Source organism: Triticum aestivum, chromosome 1D, assembly GCF_018294505.1.
Source record: "Triticum aestivum cultivar Chinese Spring chromosome 1D, IWGSC CS RefSeq v2.1, whole genome shotgun sequence".
NCBI lineage: Eukaryota > Viridiplantae > Streptophyta > Magnoliopsida > Poales > Poaceae > Triticum > Triticum aestivum.
Genome location: NC_057796.1, coordinates 327775186 through 327788194, shown reverse-complemented (window position 1 = coordinate 327788194; position 13009 = coordinate 327775186). Strand labels below are relative to the sequence as shown.

Here is a 13009-nt window from a genome sequence, read left to right as displayed (position 1 = left end):
TAGCATGCCCCTTCATATATGCGAACAAATGAGAAGGAAACTTTACAAGGTACTTTATCAAGAAATTTTGGTCTGCGAAAAAAAAATGTTCCATCGACAAATATAATTAGTTTGAGCAAAGTTGGACCAAAAAACAACCCTGGGCTTATCTGCTATGGACAGAAAGCTCAGAAACAGGAAACAAAAAATAAATTTGAGCATATAGCTAACAAGCTTCCTAAATATTTTGCACAGCTTAGATGGAAGGGGCACAACGGCTTTGCCAGAAGAGATAAATCAAAGGATGTGTTCTGACAACTCGATACAAACAAAAATGTCACAATACAGACGTATGGAACACGGGTAAAACCCTCGGTACAAACCCTCGAGGAAAGAAAAATCATCACATCCCTCGGTACTCAGACTTCACAATAAAGCTCTACGCTCGGAACAACTGTGATACCCATCATGCATGCAGGCAACAGAAGAGGCTCATTTGATTGGATCATGTCCACAGAACAGTTCTCCCCTTTGCTTACTAACTTTCCAGCCAGATGTCGTTCGTGCCATATGATGATGAAGGCACATCTGCATGATCACATTCACGAGGAACGGACGCCACGAATAGGCGTGTCGATGGTGATTGCGGTGGTGATATTTGTGGGGAAGAGAGAAACTATGAAGCAGTGGTCATGGCCGGGAAAGAAAAGGAAAGCTCTATTCACATTAAACATGGAACCGAAATCGAACCCCATGTCCCTAAACTGTCCCCTGCTTGGTACTGGCTTGCGACTCATCCTCTTTCTAGAATGATGACTCAGACCTTCTGCTCCAGAGTTCTATTCATTTGTACTATCGAAGCTGCCCCGAGCATTTGGCCATTTCCTCTCTCTAGAATTCTCACCCCATGTCTTAGCCTCTGCAATAGCACGCTGCCTCTCAGAGGTCCTTGAAGTTTCCCTCCTCTTTCCTGCCTGAGCAGGACTACCCTGTTGTGAACCTGTCACATCCCTATCATCCAAGCCTGACCGTCTACCAGAACCACCACCAGAACTATTCCTGCTAACCTCGGCTTCATACTTCGATGTTGTTGTGACTTCTTTTCTCCTCAGATCTGGAGAATGGTGATTTGGCGACCGGATACGCCGCTGGTCGCCGTTCACACTACCACGGTCTCTGGCTCTGGGGGTAGATGCATTGCTCCGACTATGTTGAGTGGGTGCATTTGGATCATACGCCTGAGAAGCAAGATACGAAAGAGCAGTGACCACATCTCCTATGAAAGGCCGAGTGGCAGCTTGCTCTTGCAAACACATTGCAGCAACGGCTAAAGCTTGATACAGACCCCTCATAGGAAAGCGGCCCTGAAGTGCCGGATCAGCCATTTTTGGAAATTTTCTGCGGTCTTTGAACAGAGGACGAGCCTGCATATCAGATCAACCATAAGGCATCCAACATTATATAATGAGTGAGCTGCAATAGTTGGCAGGAAATATATACTTTCTGTTTGTATACATTGATCAAACCTTAGCACCTAAACCTTAGAAAAAACTAGGAGATCTACATGTACTGTGCAAGCTTTGTTAAATATATAATACTCAATCCCCTCATACAGTATCACCAAATTAGGAATTCCTATTCAATCTTTTGGAAAGTTGTGAACTTAGCATACATTCGCATTCATAATAATATTTAAAAAATAATATGACCACTCACATTGTACTATAACATTTCTCCATAATTCGAAAAGAGTGGTTGTGAAGGCTGTTTAGTATGGTGTTATTAGAGGATTAATTGTTCAATTAAGCAATAACATTCAAGGATCCAACTTATTTGTTGAATCATAAGATCAGACTGGATGGCTAAGATTGTTTGTGTCAAACCCTCGTTCTTCTCTATGTAGTATAGATATGGATAGCCTTAATTTTTAGTGCATTCTTTTTTACAACAGCGATGTGTGAAATTGAGAATGACATGGATCGATAAATATCCGAGGAACTAATCTCAGTGGTCAGTACTGAAGGCAGCAATTTCACTAGTGTTCAAGAATCATGCCAAGCCTAAGCAACTGAACAGCCAGCCCATTCGTAAGTAACATAACCTTAATACATTAAATAACTCCATCATGGTATCATACTATCATGATAGCTTTTGGAGACAGCGTTCAAGAAAAAATAAGAGCAGTGGTGTACGAAGTAACAGTGAATAGCAGTCTATAATAAAAATTTCAGAGTTCAAAAGGATAATATGATCTGAGAAGGAAATGGAAAATTAAAGACCCTCAAGTGATAGTAATTCATCAAAGCAAAAAAAAAAGAAAGAAAGGGTCCCTAAAAAATTCCTGATTTGGTAGCAACGGCTTAAACAATTTCCCTTTAAGTTTCTTCAGACTGTTTTATTTTTCGGACTAGTGCTACAGCTAAATCTTAGTCCAATTATATTGCTAGTATCTCAAAGTATTTTTAGCAACGCTATTATAGAAATTATGCTTAGCTCGTGGAATGTGCAAGAACATGAGCTATGAACAATATATTGATGGCAAACATCAATTTTGTGAAGTAAAATTAGTACAGAATAGAAGAACATACCCACGCCACTAGGTTTTGCTCTCCATGTGGTTTGGTGTTGTCAATTGCTTTACGACCAGTAATCAGTTCAAGGAACACAACACCAAAGCTATACACATCAGATTTAACTGTAAGCTGTCCAGTCATTGCATACTCTGGGGCACAGTAGCCATAAGTTCCCATAACACGTGTTGAAACATGGGTCTTATCACCAACAGGGCCAAGTTTTGCAAGGCCAAAGTCAGATAGCTTTGGATGAAACTCTTCGCCAAGAAGAATGTTTGACGACTTGAAATCCCGGTAAATAACAGGAGGACTTGCCTTGTCATGCAAGTATTCTAATCCCTTGGCAGCACCAGCAGCAATCTTCATCCGTGTATTCCAGTCAAGAGGTTCCTTTTCAGGTGGAATGTCTAACATAAAAAGATTCAAATTAGATAGGCAAGCTGCCTTTGAAATGCATTGAACATATGCAATGAGCCCACAAATATTCATTATTCTACGGCAATGAAAATAATTAGACAATAATGGCGTGCAACAACATTACAATTTACCATCTAAAAAGAGGGTAACTGAGATATGTTTAAATTAGTAAATGGGGATTGCAAGGGACTAAATTTTCCATTAAAAGGGAACACTGATAGTGCACAAAAAAATCAAAAATAGTAGGCAACAAGAAGCAGATCCATACATCTGACTCTGCGGAGCATCTGGATATAGATATAGGTAGTTGTTTGAGAAATCATGTCTACATCTACTATGAATCAATTCAGAAGAAGTTCCAGTGATTATGCTATTTTCTTAACACTTGCCACATGCACATGCTATTTTCCTAACACTTGCCACATGCCACCTGTTACAAAAACAATGACTTCTTCATGTAATTGCGTAAATATGCAAATGTATATTAGCAATTATAATCATGTGGTCAGCCACTTAGCACGTGATGCAATTGCTAGTTATGCCGCATAATCATGTCAACCACCCTATAGTACTTACTAGGCGGGTGACTGAACGAATACTGGTTTCAATTTTAGCATCTTGCAAAGCATTACTCCCTCCGTTCAGAAATATAAGATGTTCTAACTTTTTTCTGATTCGGATGTATATAGACCCATTTTAGTGCGTCTGTTCATCCATTTCAGTCCGTATGCAGTCCATATTAAAATATCTAAAACATCTTATATTTATGAACGGAAGGAGTGCCGTTTAGTCTATTGTCGTATAAACCACATTGAATCAGTGTACACAATGTAAATGTCTTCTAGACTACTTTGGGCATCTTCTACCGGGTCAGTGCAAGGAGTTCCGGTGGTGGCCATGAGCGGCTAGATCCGGAGGAAGCCACTACGATTTTCAAGCGACGTCAACACTTCTATTTCTCAGGTGAAAACCCGTGATCGGCCTTCACAGGCCGGATCCAGTAAGGGCGCATGTGTGTCGTCTTGTTGTCGCATTGTCTCCGTGCCAAATATCTGACCTTGAGTGATTGGACTTGGTTCCAGGATGAAAATGCCCGGTCTGGCCTTGAACGGTTGGTTCCGACTTCCTACAACATCACTCCTGTGTGTAATCTCCTTGAAGGCATTGTTTCTGAAGAATGTCGACTTGGTCTTAAGTGTTCTTTTTTTTCTACCTTTACTTGCCAGTTTATGTAATCTGTTTTGGCCTCAATGCCTGGCATCTTTATTAATAAAAAAAAGCATGTGTGCATCCGAGGATGCCAAATTTAACCTTCTTTTCAGAAAAAAAAAATACTCCAAGTTGTGACCACAATGCATGCCAAAAGAAGAAATAATGCACTTAAAGTTAATGGTTACGTACATCAATTTAGCATACTACCATGCAACAAAAAGAGAAGCGAGTTGACTTTGCAAGATCATAATGCCCAGTAAACCGAGTCAGGATCAGACATATAATATTTTCCTTTTTGATTTACGACTGGAAATAGTAACCATGTATCAACTGTCATTATATAATATATTTGCAGGTTATCCCAGACATGCTATCAACCAGAGACAGAATGAATTGACAAACTAAAGTTGAAATACCAGTGTGCATGAATATGTTCTGTACAACAAATGAAAAATAAGACTTCTGCAAGAAATGGCGCATATGCTAGCTTCCCATTGATATACAACAAAATTTCAACTTTAGTATGCAAACAATTTGACCTTTAACTAAGCTTTAGAACTTTTGCCTCACTGAGCCTCCACTCTTGATTAAATATGAGTTGCTAACTAGGTAACCACTAAAACTCTACCTGATTACCTTCCCATGAGATACAGCAAAACTTAGATTTTAGTATGCAGATCAATTCACACACTGATTAAGTACGAGTTCAACAACATACATATCAAAACTGTTGAATATATGACCAGCCGACCAGATCAACAACCACAGAAGAATAATGCAAGTACGCAGCTGCAAGCTTAAGCAAGTACTCCCTCCGTATCAAAATATAAGACGTTTTTGCAATTCAATTTGAGCTGCAAAAACATCTTATATTTTGGTACGGAGGTAGTATTAACTAGTACTCCATGTGTTCACTTTAAAACCTTGGCCTAACACACAATTGTTGGATTTGTCATGACAAAAAGATATTACCAAAGTTGTTAGATGTATTGATGTTATCATTTAAATAGAAATCGTGACATTAGAAAAATTAATGACTTAAAGGCGAGAATTGGTAACAAAGAAGCAATCCAGACAGTGGTTAGCTTATTGCTCAACTGTTTACCAAGAATAAAAGATGAGACATTTACAATGCACAAAGTCTTTTGAATACATGGATGTGGAGTTGTATGTAGGCAGTAATGCACTTACAGAAGTTCATAAGTGAAGTACACTTACCGTGCAAATGATCCTCAAGTGATCCTAGCGGCATATATTCATATACAAGAAGACGTTGATCCCCATCAGCACAGTATCCAATTAGGTTTACCAAGTTATCGTGGTGCAATAGACTGAGCATAAGGACCTCAACCAGAAACTCTCTGTTGCCTTGAAGTCCATTGCGATCAAGTTGCTTAACTGCAACAGCCTGCACAGTAGACAATATAATAAAGTTGTGATCAAGAACTCAGCAATGAAGAGTTACAACAAGGAAAATGTCTTCTTCAATGCCCAATCTAGACCATATAACAAGGAATTTTTCAACCCCAGTTTAAAAGAGATGTGGCAGTCATATTGGCAGTTCAACGAGTGGAATTAATAGCTGAAAATGAGGATTCACACCAAATCTGAATGCATCAAAACATTAAACCAAACCTGTCCATTGTCCAAACGTCCTCTATATACACGGCCGAAACCTCCCTCGCCCAATAGGCAATCCTGTCTGAAGTTCTTAGTGGCAGCAGCAAGCTCACGAAAAGTGAATGTGTGTGCTGCAATATGTTGATTGTTTCCCTCCCTTGGGATAACTGTATCCTTCTTAGAATCCAATAAACCTTGTGGTTTTGGTTTATCTAAAGCAAAAATACATCCAGAGTTAGGGGTCGTATGAATTAAAGAATGCAACATAGGTAAGGTGAACTACTCCCAAAACACAATAATTAAAATGGTAAAACTGGCCATAGACCATTTGCAATTGTGCAACTGGTTTGAACGCTTGCCTTTGTATCCAAAAGCACAACTTGATTCCTTTCAAAACTTTAATACCATAACTCCAAATATACTTCTATACCTTATACATAAACATGATTGGTAGGAACTGAGCTCAGTTGGTCGCAAGTGTGGTTGTTCACATTCAGCATCCAATTTTGAATCCTCTTCAACTTGAATTGGTTTCCTATTTCTTTCAATAACGGAAAAACTGTGTGTTTCCTTCTAAGTAACTTTGTTTTTCGATATAGAAGATTAACAATAACAACCCTAATGTGTGTGTATGACTGGTCTTTGTCATTAAAACATGTAGTGACAAACTAAATCTTTATTCCTCCCCTGCTTAATTGAAAATTCCTAGCCTCTTAGAGCAAATGTGGTGTCAACTATTGACATCATTTAACTCTTAACAATAGGTATCAAAAAGGAAGAAACTAAGGTTATTGATGCTTTGGCCAAGAGAAACCTAAGATCAAAATTCAACTTGCCAAAAAAATCTAGATTTGTCCTAGGCCTTCAACTTACCATAAAATCAACAATGTTCCTGCGGCCTGGTATTTGTCTTGGTAAAAGAAAAGAGACACATTGTCCTAGAGAATATGTGTAATGGCGTAAATAGTTTACTATTTGGGGTGAAGTCACTAATGGAGGTAGTAAAAAAATCACAGGCTTGCAAGCAAAGTCTGGGTGTTGCGATAGTTAAGGCATAACTATGCCAGAAAAACTACAAAAGAACTTAGCTAAGTGTCCCAAAATGCATTAGAAATTAGGGCCATCACAAACCAGGACTTCTTGGATAGTTTTTGTGGTAAGTTTATCATAGTGAGAGGAAAGTAACTACTCCATCTGTACTTCTTTGAGGACGAGTCAAATAGAAAGAATGCTTCCAAAGGTCAACATTTAACCGTACGAAATGAACATAAAAGGCGCTTCCTAAAGGGAGCTAAACCTCAGTTGTTCATCCTTTTTATTTTGTAGTCCCTAGGGGATTGCAAGTACTTCTAATTAAGCATCTTAACTCTCAACAAATGTCCTGCCAGACAGTTTATAAGGCAGACACGTTCAGACATCCGCATCATACAACACTTCCGTCACTCTACCGAGTTGGAAATTGCAAGCATCATAAAATAACCACATATTAGTCCATGAACATATAGTCAAAGTGCATCACTTCTATAATTTATAAGTTTCCAGAAGCAATAAACCTATATAGCCGATCCAAAAACATTACTCTTAGACTCCTCGAAAAGACATATAGATACCGCAACCATTCATGCCATCAAATGCACTAACATGAATAGAAATGCCCCTAGTACTACATGACGTTGCTCTCTATCTGAAGCTTCCAGTACATGGAATAGGTGTTAAAAAGATTTCCGAAGACAAGGGAGATTGGCAAATTTCTTAATCTGGTCCACTCAAATCTTGGCACTGTGAGCATCAGCTGACTAAACCGGGGGAAATTAAGGACCATTTCCAAAAAAAAATAAACCAGCCCAAGATCCAGCCTTCCGCCCAAGAATCACACCTGATCCGACCCCCGTGGCGCGGCGATCCGACGGAACGTCCTTCCGCGCGCCGCCCTTCTTGGCAGGCTCCCCCTTGCCGCTCGACCCGAAGCACGGCAGGCACCCCATCCAAGAACCTCCCCTCCAGGAAAAAGATCAAGAAAAGGACGGCGGGGACCGACCCACCAGAGGAAACGGGGATCCCTCCCCGATCTGGGGGCGGAGGCCCTCCGAAAATCCGATCCTTGGAGGATGTGGAGGGATTTGGATGGGATTTGGGAGCGGTGGGTCGGGGAATTTGGGGGAGGGACAGGGACAGAACTATTGGGAGAACGGGCAAGAGAGAGAAAGCGAGGAGAGAGAACAGGATGTCCGAGGTCCGAGGGCAAAAGTCAGCTCATGGCCGACTGAGGACTGAGGAGAGAGAGAGGGGAGAGGATCTCTGGATTGTGGCATGCACTATCCCTCCCCGACTCGCAAATTTGAATCGCTGGTTCTTTTTCATCCGCAAGTTTTGATTTTTAGCCTGGTAATCCCTCCATTCGAATGAATAAGATGCACACGTTTTCCAAAATTCAACTTTGATAAAAAAAATTATATCAATAATATATATATTTGTGACTTGAAAATTATACCATTGAAAACTTTATTTCGGTACGAATCTAGCAGTATAATTTTTATCACATACATATAATCTACTCTCTTCATCCCATAATATAAGACATTTTTGCAATCTAGCATCTGGTTGGTCTAATTTGTGGTCAAAATTAAATTTTAAGGTGCGCGCGCCTTATTCATTGAAATGGAGGACTATCGGACCCGCAAAAAGAAAAAGAAACGGAGGACTATCTCATTGGCATTTAAAATGACTTCTAGTATTTACATATACCGCTCGAAATGAGAGGTTAGCCATCTCAAAACTTTCACCAAAATATAAGTGTATATAGATATGGGAGATCGTAAACCTCCCCTTTTGTTTTAGGAATTTTGAGCACCGGAATGACAAATTTCTATGAAGCTTTTCTCGGCTCAACAGAGATTGTAAAAAAATTATAGAACTCATATAGAATGATTTAACCCAGAAAATTTGGAAAGTGCTCAAAGATATAAGATATGGCTAAACAACATGAAGAAATGATCACAGACCTCCCTCGCTTCGCCTCCCAGGGTGACCGAGACAGCAAACCCTACCCCCCTCCTCCCTCCCCTCTCCCCTCGTCATCCCCAAAGGCGGCCGCTAGGAAAGCTCGCACGCCGCCTGTGAAGGGAGCGACGGGGATCTGGCATCTCACAACCGTGGCGTGGTTGTCTGAAGGGGTAGTGCACGGCAGCGTGAGACCCCCCTCATGCGACGTTCTTCCCGGCAACACGGGGACGGTAGATCCGGCAAGGGGTGTGGTTGGTATACGATGCAAGGTCCCCGAAGCAATGGCTCCGAACACGGCAACGGTGGCGGCCCCTCCGCCGGGGATGACTGGCCAGGAGACGACTACACGGTGCCTAGGGGCGTGATACATCTCAAACATATAGATAATTTTTGGTTGTTTCATGTTATTATCATACCACTTTTGTATACTTTTTATAGCAATTTTTATTGTTTTTCTGGACTAACCTATTAATTCAGTGCCCGGAGTGAAACGATTGGTATGGTCGAGTAGAAGGGGGTTGAATAAGCGACTGACAATTTTTAACTTCGTTCCCAAATTTTAGACTCAACAATAAATTAGGTTTTCTAGATATGCAACTAGGTGGACAACCTATATGACAAGCTCAACAAACAACAAGTACAAGCAAAGAGAAAACACAAGATAATAAGCTTGCACAAAGTAAATGATAGAAGTAACCGCAAGTGAAGACGAGGATGTGTTTTCGAAGTTCCCTCCTTTGGAGGGTACTGAAACGTCTCCAACGTATCTATAATTTATAAAGTATTCATGCCATGTTTACAACAATTTTATATGGTTTTGGTATGATTTGAATGGAACTAACCCGGACTGACGTTGTTTTCAGCAGAACCGTGGTGTTGTTTTTTGTGCAGAAACAAAAGTTCTCCAAATGCAACGAAACTTTTTGACGATTTTTTTGGGACAAAAGAGGCACTAGAAGCTTCGTGTGAGGACCAGAAGGTGAAGGAGGTGGCCACTACCCACCAGGGTGCGCCAGGGGCCTTGCCCTTGGGCTGGTGGGTAGTGGACACCTCGTGGCCCATCTGGACGTGAGACCGACGCCAAAAAATCCTATAAATACAAAAAAACAAAAATAACCCTAGATCGGAAGTTCCGCCGCCGCAAGCCTCTGTAGCCACGAAAAACCATTCTAGACCCTATTCCGGCACCCTGCCGGAGGGGCAAATCATCACCACAGGCCATCTTCATCATCCCGGCGGCCACCATGATGAGGAGGGAGTAGTCCACCCTCAGGGCTGAGGTTTTGTACTAGTAGCTATGTGTTTAATCTCTCTCTCTCTCTCGTGTTCTTGATTTGGCACGATCTTGATGTATCACGAACTTTGTTAATATAGTTGGATCATATGGTGTTTCTCCCTCTCTATCTTGTTGTGATGAATTGAGTTATCCCTTTGAGATTTCATTATTATCGGATTGAATACTTTTATGGATTTGAGAGCACTTGATGTATGTCTTGCTATGAATACCCGTGGTGACAATGGGGTATCTTATTGATTCACTTGATATATGTTTTAGCACTCAACTCACGGATTCCCGAGGTGACATTGGGGTAATCTATGCATAGGGGTTGATGCACATTTTTGTCCTTGTTTCTCCGATAGAAATCTTGGGGCACTCTTTGAGGTTCTTTGTGCTGGACTGAGTATTATGAACCTGAAATTGTTTGATGCATATCGAATAATCAACTCACGGATACTCATGGTGACATTGGAGTATCTAGGTGACATTAAAGTTGGTTGATGTCTATCATATGGTGTTATTTTAGTACGAACTCTTGGGCTGTTTTGACACTTATAGGGATAGCTCGATAGCGATTGGAAAGGATAACTTTGAGGTGGTTCTGTACCCTACAAACAATTTCTTCTTATGTTCTCGGCTAGATAAGAACTTTGGAGTGATTCTTTGTCGCACGTTGAGGGATGGTTATATGATCCAATTATATTAGCATTGTTGAGAGATTGCACTAGCGGAAGTATGAACCCTAGGCCTTGTTTCTAAGCATTGCAATACCGTTTGTGCTCACTTTTTTTACTTGCTACCTTGTTGTTTATTATTGTTCCTATTAAAAAAATCAATATCTACTATCATTACTACACTTGTATCACCATCTCTCCGCTGAACTAGTGCACCTATACAATGTACCACTGTATTTGGTGTGTTGGGGACACAAGAGACTTTTTGTTATTTGGTTGCAGGGTTGTTTGAGAGAGACCATCTTCATACGCCTCCCACGGATTGATAAACCTTAGGTCATCCACTTGAGGGAAAATTGCTACTGTCCTACAAAACTCTGCGCTTGGAGGCTCAACACGAGTCTACAAGAATAAATTTTCCTAGTAGACATCAGGTACGTATCCGTTGGAGGGGTGTGGAGGCACAGTGATCCCCTAGCGTCCCACGGACTCACCATACTCTCCTCATGCCCTCACACGATGTAAGGTGTCATGAATCCACTAGCGGTGCCCTTGAACTGTCTCCAGAGTCAATGAGGTCCTCGGGATCAAACTACTCCTCGCGTTGCTCCGAATTGTCCGGCTGTTGTTCGGCGGGAGCAGGGTTGTCGAGGTCTTCCATATTGTCCGGGGTGTCGTCTTCTCCGGCGCCCGTGTTGCTTTCCCTACCCCGATGCCCCCTAAATCGTCGGCGTTGTTTACGATGTTCGAGCGGCTCTTCGTCGGGCTTGTTGCTATCTCTCCTAGGGGTGCCGTCCCCGTTGTTAGTGCCATTGCCATTGTCCTTGGGGGTATCCACCATGTAAGCATCGTAGGTGGAGGTGGTCGTCCATCGGCCGGTGATGGAGGGTGTTGGGGGTATAACTACTGGGTATGACCCGCCCAGGAGGGGCCGGGTCATACTGTCGGCGTTCTGGGAACGGGGGTCCCCAGACTTGCCTGCCTGCGGCCCACGGCGTGGCTAAGCCAGCGGGCCGTACGACCCATCTTCATCAACAAGGCATCCAAGACCCTCGCGAGGGGCCAAGCCTCGCTAGGCGGACGACGCAAGACCTCCTCAGGGGTGGCCTGGCCAGGTAGGCTCACGAGGAGCGGAGATATTAAGGTGGGGCAAACCTCATGAGGCTCTCGTGACGTGAGCCATGACGATCGAGACCAGGCGGGCGCCAGCGCGTGCAGCATCCTTGTTTCCTCTTTGGTGCTAAGGAGGCCGGCGCAGGCGAGGAGTACCGAGGCATCAGGTAAAGGTTGCCATATCGGTGCAACGAGACCGAGACCAGAAGGACGGCAGGACGGAGGTCACCATGGAGCCCAAGACGGCGTCACCACCAGAGCTTTTCGCAGGTGAAGACCACTTTTGTGAGGATAGCTCGTACTAGCTGTCCCCCTTCAAATTCGCCCGCCGTTGTTGGCTCCCTTCCCGCTCAATATTTGGGAAGAGGACCAGGGCCTGTATAAGTAGAGCTAGCTACCACAGTAGGGGCACCGGGTACAGACTCACACAAGTTCGGCCAGCACAAAAACACCTCAACCTCAGGAGGCTGTTCTTCCCCTTGTATTGTTCATCATCAGCCCAAGGGGCAATCCACCACCACCACACTGGAGTAGGGTATTATACCACAACGGTGGCCCAAACTAGTATAAATCTCATGTCTTTCCGTGTTGCGAGTTCGTCGAGTTCGTCCACAAGATCTTAGCGAGCTAGGGCGTGGATCGGTAGGAGGGAAAGACTTCGTGCGCACCCCAGAGTTCGAACCTTAAGGGTTTGCCGGAACCCCACATCCGACATTTGGAGCGCCAGGTAGGGGTGCGCCGGAGCTTCTTCCTCTACAATCCACTTGCCGATGCTCCACGGTCAAGATGTCCGGCGACCCAAGAGCTGACTCCGACCGCTGGGCAGCCTAGCCGGCCCGGGCAACGACGCCTGCTCATGAAGACCTCGACCCCGCGCTCCAAGCGGCGCGGGCGCCGTTCAACGCTGCGGGGCGCGGGCGGCGCGGCCAGGCGTCGTCCACCCTCACTCCACGACAGGTACGAGCCGCTGCAAGGGCAGCAAGCCACGCCGCGGCGACGGCGCCGCACTCGCGGCGGGAGCAGGCAAACATGCGGGCGGCACTTACCGTGGCAAGGGAGCTGCTGCGGTGCCGGCTGATGGAGAGCGGCCGGGACGCGCTGCTGGACGCGGCAGCCTCGGGAGCGCCGCCTTTCTGCTA

General features: G+C 43.5%; 1 protein-coding gene across 1 annotated transcript; it reads right to left on the bottom strand.

The window, feature by feature from the left end:
* Positions 1-242: 242 nt before the first annotated feature.
* Positions 243-8071, bottom strand: LOC123181808 (receptor-like cytoplasmic kinase 185). Its single transcript, XM_044594187.1, has 5 exons — positions 7678-8071; positions 5817-6013; positions 5400-5589; positions 2568-2959; positions 243-1403 (listed from the first exon to the last, which is right to left on the bottom strand). The coding sequence occupies exons 1-5, from the start codon at positions 7784-7786 to the stop codon at positions 819-821; spliced, it is 1473 nt and encodes a 490-aa protein (XP_044450122.1). The 5' UTR covers positions 7787-8071; the 3' UTR covers positions 243-818.
* Between the last annotated feature and the right edge of the window lie 4938 nt (positions 8072-13009).